The sequence below is a fragment of the Ahaetulla prasina genome, chromosome 4 (assembly GCF_028640845.1).
Source record: "Ahaetulla prasina isolate Xishuangbanna chromosome 4, ASM2864084v1, whole genome shotgun sequence".
Classification (NCBI taxonomy): Eukaryota; Metazoa; Chordata; class Lepidosauria; order Squamata; family Colubridae; genus Ahaetulla; species Ahaetulla prasina.
The window spans coordinates 40,052,236-40,072,630 of record NC_080542.1 but is presented as its reverse complement, the minus strand read 5'-3'; the positions used below and the strand labels follow the sequence as shown (position 1 = coordinate 40,072,630).

General features: G+C 43.5%; 1 protein-coding gene across 8 annotated transcripts in view; it reads right to left on the bottom strand.

The window, feature by feature from the left end:
• Positions 1–20,395, bottom strand: part of MLLT6 (MLLT6, PHD finger containing) — a 150,466-nt gene that overhangs the window by 74,108 nt on the left and 55,963 nt on the right. For 6 of the 8 annotated variants that reach the window (XR_009154832.1, XM_058180188.1, XM_058180185.1 and 3 more), the window contains one exon: positions 14,796–14,897. The exons of 1 other annotated variant lie outside the window; for it this stretch is intronic. Coding sequence is in view for 6 of the 7 variants with exons in the window: in XM_058180188.1 (XP_058036171.1) it covers positions 14,796–14,897 (102 nt within the window). In the remaining variant the exon portion in view is untranslated. Of the gene's footprint in view, positions 1–14,795; positions 14,898–16,112; positions 16,346–20,395 lie in introns of those variants that run through there. One more of the 8 variants, XM_058180192.1, reaches the window with a different exon arrangement.

Here is a 20,395-nt window from a genome sequence, read left to right as displayed (position 1 = left end):
AAGTAAGCTACTGAGATGGAATTTATGTTCAGATTTGTTACTATCAGATTGGTTAATTGGGAAAGGGACTGTCTCACAGTGCAGTACAGGAAGTATTGTTCATCTTCAGGAGGGTGCTGGGCACTTATGTCTCACTGTGCCAATTCCTGCAGTTTGCTGTGGGTCACATCCACTCTACTCTTTTGACTGGATTACATTGGTACTCTACACAATAATTCCTGATATTCGCTGGCCTTTTGGTGTAAACGTGAAAAACTTTTTTAATAAACCTTCTGTCTGCATTTACCATATGTCTACTAACCTACAGTAAATTGCCATTTCATACTCTGAGTATCTAAGTTTGGTTTGTGTGTAACATGTGTGTGTGTGTGTGTGAGTGAGTGAGTGAGAGAGAGAGAGAGAGAGAGAGAGAGAGAGAGAGAGAGAGAGAGAGAGAGAGAGAGAGAGAGAGACGGATTTTTTCTCAAATTTAATCAGACTTCTGTTCTAGATCAAGGGTCTCCAACCTTGGCAACTTTAAGATTTGTGGACTTCAACTCCCCGAGTTCCTCAGCCAGCTTTGCTGACTGAGGAACTCTGGGAATTGAAGTCCACAAGTCTTAAAGTTGCCAAGGTTGGAGACCCCTGTTCTAGATGTATCATTTCAACTCACAATAAGTGCAGTACGTTAGTATTTATAGCTGTTACATGACTGTATGTTACTTTTTCCTTTAATAAGAATACTATGAAATTTGGCAGTATAAGCTATAAATACTCATCTGTAAAAATATTGAATCTCACCTCAAATTTTTTTAAAAAAAATATTTTAAGAATCAAATGCATGGAAAAATATGCATATACACAAATACAAATATACCCAAGTTGCTAGGCAGTTTGTAATTAGGCCGTATGTAAGTATAGTCCCTTGAGTAATTCTGAGCAAGAAATATTTTACAGTGCTTCAGATCACAGGCACTTTGCCATACTAATACCAAACAATTCATCAACTCTTGCATCTCCAGTTTGAGGAAAGCTGATGTTTTGCCTTTTTATCACAAACTTGGCAACTCCAGGTTGAAGATTTGCAGTAGGAATGTCAGGATCAGTGATGCTATTGGAGAACAGCTGTCTTAAGCTGTTGAACTCAGGAAGTCTAATTGGAAGAGTGTAAGATTAGGAGCGGAGGGCAGCTCTTTGTGCTCCTTTGCCAGCACTTTGACTTAGCAATGTTTTCTTTGCTACTTATTAGTGCTGGTGATGGGAGGAGAGATTAAAGCATCTTGGTAAAATGCAGCTGTGGTTCACAATGAGTAGTAATTTAAATTAATTGTGTTGTGAACCTGCTGAGAAATCTCTGGGGATCAAATAGAACCCCAGAACCCCAGTTGCCCAAATTTAAAGCTGTCACTGGCAACTAGATATCCTCCAGATGTTCTTAAAAATTTGTAATTCTTAAAAACTCTGCCCACTGTCTAAGGAGGCTGTTAATAATGTATGGTGGGTACTAGGCAGTCACCCTCTATTTTAATATCCAATTCAATTGTTTGCTTGCAGACCCATTCAAGATAATGTCTGCAAGGAAGCAACCAAGTTTAGAGAGCACCAAGGATTCAACAGTCCATTCCTGAGCTATACATATTCTTTTCTGTTAGATAATCATTTATCTACAATAGTCTTTGTGCCAGCAATCATGGTTAACAAAATCTGTGAAAATTTTATTTCCAGATTATTTACGATTTGTATTACTTTAAGCCAGGGGTGAAATCTACTTACCTTCCTTCGCGGTTCGGAAGTGCATGTGCTGCACTCTCTTGTGCATGAGCAGAAGGTAAAAAACATATTACTTCCTGGTTAAAACTAGGAAGTAATGACACCCGGGCAGGTGGGTGGAGCTTCACTCCACCATCGCTACCAGATCCCCGAACCAGCGGCCACAATCGCTGTTGGATCACATGAACTGGGAGCATTCACCCCTGCTTTAAACTAGGAAATGTTACTAAGCCTAATCCATAAAAAATGTAGTAGTGTTACTATAGATGCCGATCTATTACCCATTGGTGTAGCTAGCCATAATCTTTATAAAAATACAGTTTTAATTCATGCCCATCAAATGTTTTTTCAAGCTGGAAAAGAAAAATAAAATAAGTGACTAGGCCTCTTTTGGGCAAACACTCTGGCAACAGAATTGAATTAAATCAACTGGCAAAAATCAGATTGGGTTAAATCCAATTAATTTAAGCTGGTTTAACTAAGGCAGATGGCAGTTTCCCAGGAATTATTCAAACAAGAGTAGCAGCAGGATTCCTGAGGTAAAATAGTTTATGTATATAATAAGTGAGAGTGAGTAGGCTCCACTGATGACATTCCAGTTTGTTTTCTGTGTGGATTCCAAAAGTTGTACAAACAGAGATGAACCAGAAAACAAATTCTGCAGAAAATGTTAGCATATAGCTTCTAGCAGAAACTTTGCTGCTGACCTGATAAGTAAGCCCATAAATTACAAGTGATCACAAGTCCTTTATTACAAAGGACAGTCCTTCATTTTACAACACTGTCCTTTAGATTTATTTTTCCAAAACTCACCTTTGTTCTTTATTTTGATCATTTAACTTTAGCTATACAAATGATACCATTTAACGCACAATCTTACATATTACTTTGAAAAATATAGAAACTGATTGCCTTTTTAAAATAAATCTACATATATTATTTAATTTTAGATATTCATATTACGTTTTTGTAGTTTTTCTTATTTTCTTTTGCACGTTCTTTTGTAAAGCAAGATCATAAATATGAACAATTAAAATGTTTAGGTTTATGAACAACTTGCAGACTTTTTTCAGGTTTGTTCTTTGTTTTTCCCATGAAAATATGGTCAGTGTACATAACCCTCACTATAAGATGTCTAATAAATCAATAGGCTGAGGGAACAAGATGGTTGCTGATTAAGTCCAACCTATATGTGCTCATTTGTTTGCAACCTGCATAACCGCTGAAGACCACTATAGAGTCTTCCTACTTGAAATCAATAGAGTCATTAAACTATATGTTCCACAAATGACTACCGTGATCAGGAAAAACAAACTACCCATATCAATAAAAAAACTTCAATCAAAAAAAAAATCCCTCTGGAAAAGAAACAAAAAAGGCTATGTTGCCAATTTCAAAAACCGCTACAGAAATATATGCAACCAAATAAAAACTGAATGCACAAATTACCACACCAAACAAGAAGAGAACCTTCTGCGCACTAATTCCAATCGTGCCTTTTATAATTTTGTTAACAATAAACTTAAAGACTCAAGATCCATCCCACCACTAAAAGATTCTAACAACAAAGAATGCAATGACGAAACAGTTAAAGCAAACCTCTTCAACATTTTCTTTGGCTCAGTTTTTGTTAACTCCGATAACACATATCCGACATTCCACAAACGTACCAGCAATGATTATGATGACTTAACTCATATAGATTTCACAGAAGATAATGTTGGAAAAGCTCTTCATAACTTAAAACCATCGCTGTCTATTGGACCCAATGGACTATGTGCATACTTTATAAAAAAACTTTCTATTAATATAGCAGAACCCCTAAGTATTATCTCTGATAAAGCTTTCACTACCAGTTCCCTTCCTAAACTTTGGTCACTAGCCTCAGTCATCCCTATCTTCAAAAAAGGAGACCCCAGCTTAGTCGAAAATTACAGACCGATCTCTCTTTGCTGCATCACTTGCAAAGTCATGGAATCAATCATCAACCAATCCATTACCTCATACTTAGAAACTAACAACCTACTCTCCAACAAACAATTTGGTTTCAGGAAAAAATTATCATGTAACTTACAACTTCTCCACTGTAAAAACATATGGACTACAAATCTTGATCAAGGCAAATCAATAGATGCAATCTACATAGACTTCTGCAAAGCTTTTGACTCAGTAGTACACGATAAACTTCTCCTAAAACTAATATCCTATGGCATCTCAGGACCCCTTCACAAATGGATATCTGCTTTTCTGTCTAACAGACAACAAGTGGTCAAAATTGGCAATGCTTTATCAAATCCTGTTCCTGTCAAGAGTGGCGTTCCTCAAGGCAGCGTCCTTGGACCAACACTCTTTATACTATACATTAATGATCTTTGTGACCATATCTCAAGTAATTGTGTTCTCTTTGCTGACGATGTCAAACTATTTAACACCACAGACAATACTTCTATCATTCAAAACGACCTTGATCATCTAACCACTTGGTCTAAAAATTGGCAGCTCAAATTTCAACCAGCAAATGCTCAGTCTTACATATAGGAAAAAAGAACCCAAAAACTAAGTACATACTAGATGGACATTACCTTACAGACGACCCCCATCCCGTTAAAGACCTTGGAGTTTTCATGTCAAATGATCTAAGTGCCAAAGCCCACTGCAACTACATAGCAAAAAAAGCTCTAAGAGTTGTAAACCTAATTTTGCGTAGCTTCTTTTCCAAAAACACCACACCAGAGCATATAAAACATTTGCTAGACCAATTCTAGAATACAGCTCGCCTGTTTGGAACCCTCATCACATCTCTGACATCAATACAATTGAACGTGTCCAGAAAATTTTACAACAAGCGTTCTCCATTCCTCTGAAAACAATAAAATACCTTATCCCACCAGACTTGAAATCCTAGGCTTAGAAAACTTGGAACTCCGTCGCCTTCGACAAGACCTAAGTTTAACTCACAGAATCATCTATTGTAATGTCCTTCCTGTCAAAGACTACTTCAGCTTTAATTGCAATAATACTAGAGCAACTAATAGATTTAAACTTAATGTCAATCGCTTTAATCTAGATTGCAGAAAATATGACTTCTGTAACAGAATCATCAGTGCTTGGAATACTTTACCTGACTCTGTGGTCTCTTCCCATAATCCTAAAAGCTTTAACCTTAAAACTTTCTACTATTGACCTCACCCCATTCCTAAGAGGACCATAAGGGGCGTGCATAAGCGCACAAACGTGCCTTCTGTTCCTGTCCTATTGTTTTTCTTCTTTTCTTCTTTCTATATATATATATATATATATATATATATATATATATATATATATATATATATATATATATATATATATATATGCTTATACCTCCTATATTTACTCATATATGTGTTTATATACTATATAATCTTTTTGTATGATACCTATATATATTGTTGTGACAAAATAAATAAATAAATAAATAAATAAATAAATTTGCCTATTAATCGCTGTTATATGACAACAAAGAAGGTTATGCTAACTTTCCAAACAACTGCTAGCTCACTGGTCAGAAGAAAGTTCACAGAAAGGCAGCAGAGAAAGTAGAGAGGAAGGACAAGAAATTATGGGCTAACTAATTGGGCTAGTTAGGTAATTCTTCTGCGCATGCGTGTAATGGCGGCGGCGTTCTGAGGCTCGTGAAGGCAGCGGCTGGTGCTCCCAGCCGTGATGCCGCTGTGCCGCTTGCCGGGCTGCATGGACTTCGGCCCCAGGTCGGTTAACACGCCGGCAGTCGAGAGCGAGGTCTTTGGACCTCGGTGGTCTCTCGGCTGCCGAGAGCGGGGCCGGAGTCCTGGGCAAGCAGCAGATGGTGGCGGCGGCCATTTTGGGGTTGGGGCGGCCGTCCCGGACTGGCTTGGAGATCCCCGGCCGTGAGCAGAATGCTGGCGGCAGTGTGGTGGGCCGTCCGGGCCGGAGCCTTGGAGGGCCCGAAGATCAGCCGTTTCTCCCCCCCCCAGCTGACTTTCGGGCATGTTTAGCCCCTGCCGCAGTTTCTAGCAGCGGCAAGATCCTGGGCCGCATTTTTACGACCGGTGAGTCAGCGGATGGCGGCGGCCATCTTGGGGCCATCTTGGGGCGGGGTAGCCGCCCGGACAGGCCCTGGTTTGATCCCTGGCCTCGTATAATGTCGGCGGCAGTGTGGTGGGCCATGTGGGCTGGGGCTCCTGAGGACCCGAAGATCGGCTATTCTCCCCCCCCCAGCTGACTCTTGGCTAGGCCTAGCCTGCGCCGTAACATCTATCAACGGCCTAGGCTTTTTTTTCATCACTGGCGGCATGCTCAGGATTTCCACCTGCGGCAGGCTGGATCATGAACTTAACATAGATCCAGCGTGAATAATGGCGGCCATAGGAACGGCGGCGGCAGTGACAACATTAGCGGCAATGGTATTACGTGTGGCTTTCCATCTGACCACCGAACCGTACGAGCCCCTTCCTCAGGACGGAGTGAGCCCGGGTCTCCGAGGGACATTATGTCATCTTAGCGGTCGGCAACCGAGGAGGATATTATTGTACCAACTATTAGGAGGGAGGCCATCGGATTTGGCCGGACCTCTGGTCCCCTTGGCTGTTTCCTGGATCATCTGGACTTGGGCTGGTTATGTTCCCCGGATTTCAACGGATTGTGGGTTTGGCATTTCAGCCTCCCTTTCTCCGTCTGTGATGAGGACAGGGACGAAGTGGCTAAGTCTGCGGGTCTAGAACTTGCTTAACATCTATGCCGGCTTGGGATGTACACTTTCTGCTGTCTTGAACTTGACATTCTCATGAGATATTCGTCCACCGACCTATTACAACTGCGGGGTTCCCCCGCCTCGCAGGAATGGCCCTCCAAGTTATCGAGGGCCTACCTCAACGAAGGGTTTTGGGACCCAGAGAGGTGGCATGCTGCTAAGAAGAATGTATGGGGTTTTTTAAATAGATTTTTAAACAAGGGTTTTTTAAAGGGGGGGAGGGACAAGACGGGTGGGAGGGAGAACCCGTCGGGGAGGGATCCAGCCCCGGTGCCAGTTCGCGGCATTACTACATCTGGTCTGAAGGCAGGGGGGGAGGGGTTTGTTCCAGGACTAGAGGGTGGTTCAATCTGTACGGTAAGTGGGAGAGGCAGATATGGCAGAGGGGGGGGCCGTATCGAGTTTGGGGAGCACGTGCGCGATGTCTGAAAGCGATCACGTGCTCCGGCCCCTTAGTCCCTACCCGTTCCTCGGGCGGCCGTGATCCTCAGAGCCTGGATCTTCGGCTGATGTTATGTAATGCCCGGTCCGTGGTAAATAAAGCCCCCTTGATCTGTGATCTTATTCAGGGGGAGTCCGCGGACCTTATGGGCATTACGGAGACCTGGTTGGGGCCAGAGGGGGGGTGCCCCTCATTGAACTATGCCCCCCAGGTTTCTGAGCATTCCATCAGCCGAGGGCCCAGGGTAGGGGTGGAGGGGTGGCGGTTGTCATTAAGGAAGATCTAGAGCTGAGGGAGGCCACTGTTCCTCAGATTGCCGGCTGTGAATCCCTTTATGTGAGGTGGGGCCATAGGAATCAGTTGGGCTTGTTGATCACGTACCTGGCTCCTTGCTGCGTGACCACAGCCCTGCCCGAACTGCTGGAGTTATTTGCCACTGTGGCAGTTGAGACCCCCAGACTTATAGTTATGGGGGATTTCAACTTGCCATCAGCTGGCTTATCATCGACTGCAGCTCGGGAGTTCCAGGCTTCCATGACGGCCTTGGACCTGATACGAGTAAATGATGGCCCTACGCACATGGGGGGAGGCACGCTGGACCTGATTTATATCTCTGGTCAGTGGTCAAATGATCTGATACTAGACGATTTAGTAACAGAACCAATGTCATGGTCTGATCATTTTCTCCTTCGCCTAGACTTCCGAACTGCCACCCACCATCGCAGGGAGACGGAGCCTCTACGTTGGTTCCGTCCCAGGCGCCTGATGGACCCTGAGAGGTTCCTGACGGAGCTTGGGCCATTCCCTGAGGATCTGGCCCGCGGCACGACTGAGGGACTAGGTGCGGCCTGGGAACAGGCCGCGGCTGGGGCCTTGGACCGTGTCGTGCCTTTGCGGCCTCTGACCCGGCGCAGATCTCGACCGGCCCCTTGGTTCTCCGAGGGGCTGAGAGAGATGAAACGCCGGAGAAGACGCCTAGAGAGCACTTGGAGGTCCAGTCGTTCCGAAGCTGATCGGACACTAGTTAGGTCCTATTCCTACCTAGTGGCAATGAGGGAGGCGAGGCGCTCCTACGCCTCCACCCTCATTGCGTCGGCAGATAACCGCCCGGCCGCCCTGTTTCGGGTGACCCGCTCCCTCCTTCATCAGGAGGTGCGGGATGACCCATTACAGGGACGTGCCGAGGAGTTTAGTGGTTATCTATACGACAAAATCGCTCAGCTCCGGGATGGTCTGGACCGAAATTGGGATGATCCAAGCGAGGGAGAGGAGGCACGTCTTGTTGAGCCTGTTTGGGATGGGTTTGACCCTGTGGCTCCCGAGGACGTGGACAGGTTGTTGGGGAGGCTCCGCGCCACTACATGTTTATTGGATCCGTGTCCTTCCTGGCTGGTGCTGGCTACTCAGGAGGTGACACGAGGCTGGCTCCAGAGGATTATAAATGCTTCTTTGTTGGAAGGGGTTTTCCCTGCCGCCTTGAAAGAGGCGGTGGTGAGACCCCTCCTTAAGAAGCCCTCTTTGGACCCGGCTATTTTGGGAAACTATCGGCCAGTCTCCAACTTTCGCTTCGTTGCGAAGGTTGTAGAGAGTGCTGTGGCGCGTCAGCTACCCCAATACCTGGAAGAATCCGTCTATCTAGACCCGTTCCAGTCCGGCTTCCGACCCGGTTACAGCACGGAGACAGCTTTGGTCGCATTGGTGGATGATGTCTGGAGGGCCAGGGACAGGGGTTATTCCTCTGCCCTGGTCCTATTAGACCTCTCAGCGGCTTTTGATACCATCGACCATCGTATCTTGCTGCGCCGGCTGGGGGGATTGGGAGTGGGAGGCACCGTTTATCGGTGGTTCTCCTCCTATCTCTCCGACCGGTCGCAGACGGTGTTGACAGGGGGGCAGAGGTCGACCGCGAGGGCCCTCACTTGTGGGGTGCCGCAGGGTGATTCTCTCGCCTTCTGTTCAACATCTACATGAAGCCGTTGGGTGAGATCATCAGTGGCTTTGGGGTGAAGTACCATCAGTACGCTGATGACACTCAGCTGTACTTCCACCCCAGGTCACCCCAATGAAGTTGTCAAGTGCTGTCCCGGTGCTTGGAAGCCGACGGGTCTGGATGGGGAGAAACAGGCTCAAGCTCAATCCTCCAAGACGGAGTGGCTGTGGATGCCGGCATCTCGATTCAGTCAGCTGCAGCTGCAGCTGACTGTTGGAGGCAGTTATTGGCCCCAAAGGATAGGGTGCGCAACTTAGGTGTCCTCCTGGATGGCGGCTGTCGTTTGAAGACCATTTGACGGCCGTCTCCAGGGGGCCTTCCACCAGGTCCGCCTGGTTCGCAGTTGCGCCTTCCTTGATCGGGATGCCTTGTGCACAGTCACTCATGCACTCGTTACCTCTCGCTTGGATTATTGTAATGCTCTCTACATGGGGCTCCCCTTAAGGTGCACCCGAAGGCTTCAGCTAGTCCAGAATGCAGCTGCGCGGGTGATAGAGGGAGGATCTCGTACCTCCCACGTAACACCCCTCCTGCGCAGACTGCACTGGCTACCTGTCGCTTTTCGGGTGCACTTTAAGGTTTTGGTTATGACCTTTAAAGCGCTCCATGGCTTAGGGCCTGGGTACTTACGGGACCGCCTACTGTTACCATATGCCTCCCACCGACCCGTACGCTCTCATAGAGAGGGACTTCTCAGGGTGCCGTCCGCCAAGCAATGTCGGCTGGCGGCCCCCAGGGGAAGGTCCTTCTCTGTGGGGGCTCCCACACTCTGGAACGAACTTCCCCCAGGTTTACGCCAAATACCTGACCTTCGGACCTTTCGCCGTGAACTGAAGACGCATCTTTTTATTCGCGCGGGGCTGGCTTAAATTTTATGGATTGTATAGTTTTATTATTAATTTTAAACGGGGTTTTAATTTCTATATATTTTAAAATTTTAGGCAAATTATAATAAGTTTTTTAATTTTGCATTTTATAGATTATTGTCTTGTCTGTTTTTATTTGTCTGTACACCGCCCTGAGTCCTTCGGGAGAAGGGCGGTATAAAAATCAAATAAATGAAATGAAATGAAATGAAATTATGAAATAACCTCCCTGGTAGGATGGGCCAAAAGAAAGATGCCACAGAGGCAGTCCTAGACTAAAGCTACCACCTAAATCAGCCATACACTCAAAAATTGAGGAATTCCTTCTGTAAGTTAATCAGCCCACATCTTCTAGAACTAGGGGTCTCAAACTCAAGACCCGGGGGCCAGATCTGGCCCACAGGGTGCTTAGATCTGGCCTGTGGGGCTATTCTGGAAACAGCGAAGGATCCGCATGCAGTGCCTCTGCCAGTGAAAATGGAGCTTGTGAGAGCCGGGAGCGGCTCTCCTAAGCTTTCTTTTTGCTAGTAGAGGGTTGCAGGAGGCCATTGCAGCCAAAACGGGACTTGGGAGCCTGTTTTCGCTGGAACAGCATTCGGGCCACAACAGGTGGCTATAGGACACGATACCCCAGCCCCCATGGTCAAATACAACTTTGATGTGGCCCTCAATGAAATCTAGTTTGATGCCCAGAACAATGGGCTAGCCAGATCCATCTGGTTTAGAAAGTGACACATTTCCGAAATGGCGTGGGAAGCCATCGGAAAATCTGGGAAGAAAAATCTAATATGAATGTGTGAATCAAGTGCCCCCCAAATGGATAGATCAAGAATTCTGTCTACCTCATGCACAGAGAGCCAGAAAAAATGCCCTTGGAGAAGCAATGTAGAGACAGTTACGACAACAGGTACACAAACAAGCAAACGATATTCAGAAGAAACTCAGACTGGTTCTGCCATAATTCATGGGATATAAGAGGGAGGGCAGGGAAAACAATGGCATGCTTTCAAGGTACTGTTAGCATAGCCTATAAATATAGTTCAAATTAAATCTGTAGAGTCAGTTTCCTAGTCTGTCCTACCTCAAAGGATTGACAACATGCTAGCCAGGGATAAGAAATGTAGTACAATGCATCTGGAAGTTACCACAATGGAGAAATGCTGGCTTAATAGCTTTTCTCAACAAGAGGCTGCTTCAGCTGAGGGACAGCAGCAAAATCTGGAGGTTTAGTCCAGTGGTGAAATCCAAATTTTTTTATTACCGGTTTTGTGAGCATGGCTTGGCGGGCGTGGTGTGGCTTAGTGTGCGTGGCAGGGGAAGAATATTGCAAAATCTCCATTCCCACCCTTCTCCACAGGAAGGATACTGCAAAATCCCCATTCCCTCCCCACTCCTGGGGGAAGGATATTGCAAAATCTCCATTCCCACCCCAGAGGTGGTATTTTCCGGTTCTCTGAACTATTCAAAATTTCTATTACCGGTTCTCCAAACTGCTCAAAATTTCCCCTACCGGTTCTCCAGAACCTGTTAGAACTTGCTGGATTTCACTCCATGTTTTGGGCAAGCAACAATAATGGGATTGGCATTATTAATTCAGCTAAATCTTTCCTTGTACATTTTACAGACTCCAAGCCCCATCCCATGTTTTATTTTATGACTGGGTTTGCATAGCAGCCATTTTATAAATTCATCTCTCCAATTCCAAGTATGTCCACCATCAATTAAAAAAAGAAAGAAAACTTCTATTAGCGGATCTATTTGGAACTAAAACCAAGGAAAAAGTACAAGTCTGCAGGAGGGTTTGTCTTGTGCAGTCATCTAGTAAAATGATATTCAAATGAAAGGAGAGAACAGTTTGCCAGTTTCATAGATTATGTTCTCTCGTTTCTGAATGATTTTGTTGTCTTATTTGGCAAATATCCTAACTTTTCATTTGGAAGCCTCAGTGCTCCTTTTTAAAGATCCATTATGAACTTGTGTTGCAAGGAATTTAAAAATAACCCTTTGCTGTAGGGCAAAAAGTATCTTGCTTTTTAGCTGATTGAAAAATCAAGTTAATACCTCAGTACAGCAGTAAATATTATTCAGATTTCTTGTAGCAGAATTTGGGAATAAAATATCAGAAGCCCTGGATGTAGGAAAGACTGCTAACCATTATTTTGAAGTAAGCAATGTAATATATAGTATCATCTAAAATGGCTTAAGTATATCAGTATAGAACCTGAAGTTTGGTACCAGTGTATTAGATTTACTATTAATGTTTAAAGGTATGCTTTGATTAGTACGTATTTGCTCTAGAGCAGGGGTGTCCAAACTTGGCCCCTTGAAGAGTGGTGGACTTCAACTCCCAGAATTCCCCAGCCTGCGTGAGCTATAAATATGAGCAAGTTGCTGGCTGGGGAATTCTGGGAGTTGAAGTCCACCACTCTTCAAGGGGCCAAGTTTGGACATCACTGCTCTAGAGCAATGATTCTCAACCTTTTCTTTATATGGACTCCCTTTAAATACCTTTTGTGGCCACGGGCCCCTAAGATCTAACTCAAAATTTAAATCATAACATTTCTTCAAGTCTTTGTGGACAGCCAGTGACTACATTGCATTCTTGGTCTGCAGACTAAGATTGAGAACCACTGCTTTAGAACACCTTCCCATCTCAAACTGTATGCATTCTGCATTTTGTTCCAAATCATCAGACATAATCAGCCCTTCCAATCCAAATCAGGATGACAAATTAACTCTTCGAAAAAAATCATCTCCTAAATTAACGGGATAAACCTTTTTTGTAAATTAGGCATGCACTGAAACAACCATCTGCTTAGAACTTCTAAAAGTGTACAGTTTATGATATTGCCCAGTCCAGAACCAAATAAGCATTTCCAAGCAAGAGTGTCTATTGAAGAGAGCAAACAAGGGATTCTTAACTTACAACCATTTGTCTAGTGACCATTCAAAGTTACAACGGCACTGAAAAAAGAGGGGACAATTTTTCACAGTTACAACCATAGCAGCATCCTTAATCATGTGAATCAAAATTCAGATATTGGCATATATTTATGACTGCTGCAGTGTCCCAAGGTCATGTGATTCCCTTTTGTGACTCTCTGACAAGCAAAGTCAATGGGCAAACCAGATTCACTTAACAACCTTATTACTAACTTTAACAGCTGCAGTGATTCACTAAACAACTGTGGCAAGAAAGGTCGTAAAATGGGACAAAATACACTTAACAACTGTCTTGCTTAGCAACAAATTTTTTGGCTCAATTGGGGTTGCAATTCAATGCTATCTGTTCTTAACCTGTATCAGATGATGGATACAAGTACAGAATTATGGCATTTTGGGTTATGTTTTTAGATACATTTTGTCATTTCAAAGCCTATTATGGCAAGATGCTGCTGTTCTCAAGTCAAAAGGAGTTTGCAAGCTTAAGACTCAAGAAACAGGTAGGTAGTTTGAAAACGGTTGTTGCTTGTAGCATATACAACTCCTGTAACTAGGTTGTGCAGGGTTTGCATAACTTCCAAACCCTGCCATTTGGCCTGAGGTGGCAATAGGACAATAGGTGGAAAGCAGCACTTCTCAGAACCACCTTCTACTGTATTCTTTTCAAACCTATTACCTATTTCCAGCCTAAATACCCCCCAAAATGCATTACTTCCACATTATGCTTTAGGGCAAAAATGTCTGTGTGCAAGCATCTAGCTGTCTCGAATCAGATTAAATACCAGAATGGCAGGACAAAGAAGCAGACTGAAAGATGAGTTTTTGCACATAAACATTTCTTGCCAATCCTTTCTTGAAAGGAAAGATGTAGAAATGAAATTTCTCCTAAAGGTTTTGTATGTCCTTGTTTTGCCTGATAATGGCCGCGGCTGATATAGAGACTTAAACTGGGTTCGATCCTAGCAAAAAGAGACTGCATTTCCATCCTGGTTTACAAATAGACAGAAAAAGACAAAGAGAAAGTAAAGTTCTGCCATTAAGTTATTAATGCTGCAGGAGGCTTGAACTGGCACATGTGCTTCAAGAACGAGTTAGGACATGCTTCTAAAATCACTGGAGGGCTCAGTTTAGTGATTGTATCATTAGCAGCCAACAGCTGCAATATGGAATTCTTGTGACTTGGAGTTTGCCAGGCAGTGAGGAAGTGGAGGGTAGGGAAAATGTAAGCAATTAGACGCGGAAACAAATTGATGTGGAGTATGATTTTTTTTTCTTATTTCTCCCCCCCCCCTCTTATCTGTCTTCTCTTCTTAAAAGAACTCTCAAAAAGGCTGTATAAGAAATTCTCATTCTGCATTTAAATTTAAACAAGAGTGAATTCTCCAATGTGGAAAATCAGTATTTTAAAAAATCAACATGTGTTTGCTTGCTGCACTATATTTTTAATAGCTATGGGGAACCCTACAGTATAATGATGTGAGTGATTAGTGCTCATTTCCAAATTTCATCATTTATAAATTCATCTTTGGAGTTATGAAGCTGTGATGGCACAGTGATTAGAGTGCAGTACTGTAGGCTACTTCTGCTGACTGCTGATTTCCAGCAGTTTGGCAGTTCAAGTCCCACCGGCTCAAGGTTGACTCGGCCTTCCATCCTACCAAGGTCGGTAAAATGAGGAACCAGACTGTTGGCAACAATATGCTGACTCTGTAAACCGCTTAGAGAGGGCTGTAAAAGCACTGTATAGCAGTATATAAGTCTAAGTGCTATTGCTATGAAAAACAGTCCATTTTAGACAAATGAAAAATCCTGCGTTTTGGGGAAAACTGAATGCACATTCAACATCAACTACTGCATGAAGATACTTGGGCAAAGTCTGGAGTAGACACAGACTGCCGTTCACTGTAAGCCGCCCTGAGTCTTCGGAGAAGGGCGGGGTATAAATGTAAACAAAACAAAACAAAAAACAAAAACTGTAAAAAAAAAAACAACATCTCAGACATCTGTTATAAATATCTCGCATGTATTTCTTGTTACCTTCTCAGTGACTATGGGTGTGGAAGACAGTGTGAGATTTGTGGGTTCAGTTTCTGAATGCTTCTTGTGCTTCTGTTTAGGCCTTTCTTTGTCTTTTCGACTCTGTAAAAGAAGATCAAAATCACAGCTAACTTTTTTGCCTTTTCTAGCAACAGGTGTAAAAGTACAAGTAAGGGAAAGCTGATACAGAAGAGTATAGTTTTTCTCCTTTGCCATCCATTACAGCCTGGTATTCACTCTAGAGCAGAGATGTCAAACTCAAGGCCCGGACACCAGATCCGGCCCGTGGGGTGTTTAGAACTGGCCCGCGGGGCTGCCCAAGAAACATCAAGGATGGACTTGCAGTGCCTCTGCCAGCAAAAACGAAGCTCGGGAGGGCGGTGTGCAGCCCTCCTAGGCTCCATTTTCAGCTGCGACAGCCTCCTGCCACCCTCTGCCAGCAAAAATGGAGCTCTCCATTTTTGATGGCAGAGGGCGGCAGGAGGCTGTCGCAGCTGAAAATGGAGCTCGGGAGCCCGTTTTCACTGGCAGAGTGCTTGGGCCACCACAGAAGCCCCTGACACGAGTGATGTCAAGCTGGCCACGCCCACCCCAGTCCCTGAGATCAAACACAACCCTGATGTGGCCCTCAATGAAATAAAGTTTGATACCCCTGCATTTGCCAAAAGAAAAGAAAAAACATGCCCCCCTTCCAGTTTGCCTTACTCTCAGAAAATCCAAACCCATGTTAGGTTCAAAAAAGACAGGCAATCACATCGTTTTGCCACTTGAGGGATTACAGATGTGACCTTTTTTTAGCCTTAATTAAATTATAACAAAAATTTCCTTTGGGCAATGCAATTTGTAAAAATCAGACAATATTCTTAAACCTGCTGAGGATCCAGCAAATTAATTGGTTAAACTACTTGGTAAAGATGGTTGTCCATGCCAGTTTGTGTGAAAGGGCTAATTCTCCTTGTAAGACTTTAGGATACTTCCAAATAAGGTTTGGACAAATTACATTTGTGAGGCAGCCAATCTGCCTTTGGGGATCAGCAATTATTTTTTTATTTTATTTTCCCATGTGCAAGACTTTCAGTTTTCCTTCTATCTATGCCCTGGTTAAAATAAGGATTTGCTGTTGTGAATTTCAATTTCTATAATACGTCAATTCCTTGATGATTCATTGCTAATTTTTATTTTTGGAAAATGCTCAGTAGTAGAGCTTAGGTTGTGCATTAAGAAAGAATAGATAGCAGATTATGTTGAAACTCTGAGCCTAAGAGTTTTTTAGTCACTGTTCAGTTATGAAACTACATTCTTGCACTGGTAGATGACCTGAAAGTGATCTGGTTGGACGAAAAGCATCCTTCTTGATCCTCTTGGATTTCCCAGGAGCATTCAACATGACCATCAGTCATGTTATTCTTCTGGGTTGCCTGGGGTAGGAAGTTGAGCCCCTGTTTTCTGCTCTTTTCCTGAGTGGATGATGGAGGAGGATGAGAGTTTGGCTGGTCTAAAGGTTTCTCCATTGGAAGGTGCTATAGCGTTCTTCTCTATCTTCTCTTCTCTTTAACATTTAAATGAAGCTGTGGAAGCAATCATTGTTAGTTTGAGATGATATTTATCCCCACATTGGGACAGAACAATGTTGTGGGTGGAAGTCCTGATCCAATACCTAGGGACTGTAAACTCTTGGATGGGGGAAAAAATGTTCACGTTCCATCCCAGCAAAGCCAAGTTCCTCTTTATCCAGAAACTAACTGGCTCTTTCTCTGCTCCTCTAGGGCATGGGTCAGCAACCCACAGCTCTGAAGCCGCTCCTTCATCCCTCTGCTGCGGCTCCCTGTCGCTCAAAATATGCTTCACAACCGCCAATGTGCAACACCCATCGGCACATAATTTATTGAGCTTTTCGACCCCCAGTACACCAACCATAGATAAATAAGTTTTTAAATACATAGCATAAAGGTAAAAAACAAGATATGTAGTGTTATCTTCATTTTAGATGTCAAAAGGGTTTTGTGGCTCCTGGTGTTTTCTTTTCTGTGGGAAACAGGTCCAAATGGGTCTTTGAGTGTTTAAGGTTGCCGACCCCTGCTCTAGGGTCTTTTGATGGAATCACATTGCCATTGAAGAAGCAAGTCCATGCCTTAGAGGTTGCATTAGACTTACAGTTACAGCTGGACAGTTTGATGGAAGTTTTGTGCCAGTTGTGCTCTTTTCTGAGGAGAGGCTTTGATGATAGTGACCTATGCCACCTCTTAGTCTGTTCTACCTGGACCTACTTCTGAAAACTTACCCCTGAGGTAATGACGTTAGAGATGAGAGCTGATATTTTGAGAACAAGCTGTGGTCCCCACACAAAATAGTTGCCTTTGAGTGCCTTCCTCTAACCTCCCATAATGGTTCCTATTATCCTAGAAGCTTATTTTGGCTTCTACTTTCACTTTAGGTACACAGTCAGATTTCAAAACAAAGCACAGATTGTAGCTCTTACTGTTTTTATTTTTTTAATAATGCCTATGTGCATATATGATGAGTAGAGATAAGCTGGAAATAAATGTATGTTGGAGATTGGCATTTCCTTTGCAGAATCAAAAAGGAGATAAAAGGAACAAACAATCAACAGCAAGCAAGATACCATGGAGGTGCAGTGGTTCCACAGGTTTTTGAATTCAAGAAAAATTTAAAAGGGGAAAAACACAGTTATTTTATAAACAGTGTAGTCACACACACGACGCAGTAAAAGTGCTACATCCAATTTGGCAGCAAATTTGGAAAACTCAACAATGGCCACAGGATTGGAAAAGGTCAGTTGCATTCCAATTCCAAAGAAAGGCAATGCCAAAGAATGTTCAAACAATCGCACCATTGCACTCATTTCACATGCTAGTAAGGTTATGCTTAAAAACCTACAAGCTAGACTCCAGCAGTATGTGGATCGAGAACTACCAGAAGTACAGGCAGGATTTCGTAGAGGCAGAGGAATTAGAGATTAAATTGCCAATATATGCTGGATCATGGAGAAAGCTAGGGAGTTCCAGAAAAACATCTACTTCTGCTTCATTGACTATGCTAAAGCCTTTGATTGTGTGGATCACAACAAATTGTGGCAAGTTCTTAAGGAGATGGGAGTACCAGACCATCTTATTTGTCTCTTGAGAAACCTGTATGCGGGTCAAGAAGCAACAGTGAGAACTGGACACGGAATCACTGATTGGTTCAAAATTGGGAAAGGAGTCCGGCAAGGCTGTAAACTATCACCCTGCCTATTTAACTTATGTGCAGAATACATCATGAGAAAGGCGGGGCTAGATGAAATCAAAAATTGGAATTAAGATTGCCGGAAGAAATATCAACAACCTCAGATATGCAGATGATACCACTCTAATGGCAGAAAGCAAAGAGGAACTAAAGAGCCTCTTGATGCGGGTGAAGGAGGAGAGTGCAAAAGTTGGCTTAAAACTCAACATTAAGAAAACTAAAATCATGGCATCCGGCCCTCTCAATTCCTGGCAGATAGATGGAGAAGAAATGGAGGTAGTGACAGATTTTATTTTCCTGGGCTCCAAGATCAATGCAGATGGGGACTGCAGCCAAGAAATTAAAAGACGCTTGCTCCTGGGGAGGAAAGCTATGGCAAATCTAGACAGCGTACTAAAAAGCAGAGACATCACCCTGCCAACTAAAGTGCATATAGTCAATGCTAAGGTTTCCCCAGTTGCAATGTATGGCTGTGAATGTTGGACCATAAGAAAGGCTGAGCGCCAAAGAATTGAGGCCTTTGAACTCTGGTGCTGGAGAAGACTCCTGCGAGTCCCTTGGACTGCAAGGCGAACAAACAAGTCAGTCCTAGAGGAGATCAACCCTGACTGCTCTTTAGAAAGCCAGATCCTGAAGATGAAACTGAAATACTTTGGCCACCTAATGTGAAAGAAGGACTCACTGGAGAAGAGCCTAATGCTGGGAAAGATTGAGGGCAAAAGAAGAAGGGGACGACAGAGAACGAGGTGGCTGGAAGCAGTAGGCATGAGTTTAAATGGACTCCAGAGGATGGTAGAGGACAGAAGGCCTGGAGGAACATTGTCCATGGGGTCGCGATGGGTCGGACACGACTTTGCAACTAACAACAACAAATAGTCACATATCTGGTTCCTGGATAACTGTATACAGTTCTAATCTATGAACTGAATTGTTACCACATTCAGTAGATATTGGTCCCAGTAAATATTCATAAACCTGCAACATCAAATTAGATTTGTTTATATACTGGCTTCACTGTTTTTTTGCTACTTTGGGGTATAACAAAAGATTACCAGCCATTTTTAAATTAATGTTCTTCATTTATAATTCATATTAACATAAAATATCCTGGCTTCACTGTTTTTTGCTACTTTGGGGTTTTCAGCTTAGCTTTAAAAGATACACGTCAATATTGGTCCTAATGTCCTTTTAAACAGATGCAGTTTTTAATCTCCTAGCTTAACATAGATTAGTTATCCCAAATTGAGGACCCAAATCATTGGGGGCATTGCTGACTCTGTAAACTGCTTATACACTGCTGTAAAGCACTGTAAAGTGATATATGTCTAAATGCCATTGCTATCATAGATATGCCATATATATATATATAAACATATGATCTATATTTTAGGGGGTGTGGCCTATCAGAGGCAGAAGAAATGGGGGCAGGGTAATATTAAGGATATCATTGCTGTATATCATTATTATATACATGGCCCACATCTATAAACTTCTTACTAATATTAAATTCTCCTTAAATGCCAAACAGAGCATGAAAGGTGAAGTCATGCAAACTAAGAATCACGTACAGACATGCTTAAAAGCATGGATTTCTTCTCTGTAGGTACAAAAATACTCATGGACTTGTCGCTTTGAATGTTAGCGGCAGTATCTTAGAATAAAACTGAAAAATTCACTCAGCCATTCTGATATACACAGCAGTATTCCCCACCTCACGTTTTCCCTTTTGGCTCTCAAGTACCTGTTTACCATTCCTTGAGAACTTTCACTTCCCTTCGGTATACATTGCAGACGCCCAGGTACCCATACAAAGTTATTTCCGTATCTGCCTGCTTTATGCTAAACTCCTCTCCCTCCCCCCACAACACATATTGTCATTAATTAGAAAATCTGAGTGGAGGAAGGGGTGCTGCCATGCTTCGTGTGTCTAAATAAAAGGCCACCCCTACCTTCACACTCCTTTGCAGCTTCACACTCCTTTGCAGCAGAAATTGCCTTGGGAATGCCTGGATTTGCAATTCGCACTGGGGCTGCCAAGTTCATCTCACTGCCCAAAGTTCACCAACAAGAAGTCTCTCTCTCTCTCTCTGAGTCTCTTTTTTTTAAACACTCAGTTTCAAGCAGCTGGGGGTTGGGTGGCATTAGAGCAAGCACAGAAAAAGGCCGATAGTTAAATGAGAAGGGGAAAAAAAAGTAAAGCAAGGACGGGGAGGAGGAAAGGGAGCTCTCATCTGAGCACAGGAAGGCGGTGCCCTCGTTGCACATACTAACTTGTAGATCTCCAACGTCAGGGTGAGTGAAATAGGAGCTCTTCAGATGCCAGCAAGGGCTTACCCCCACCTTCCGTCCCCAAC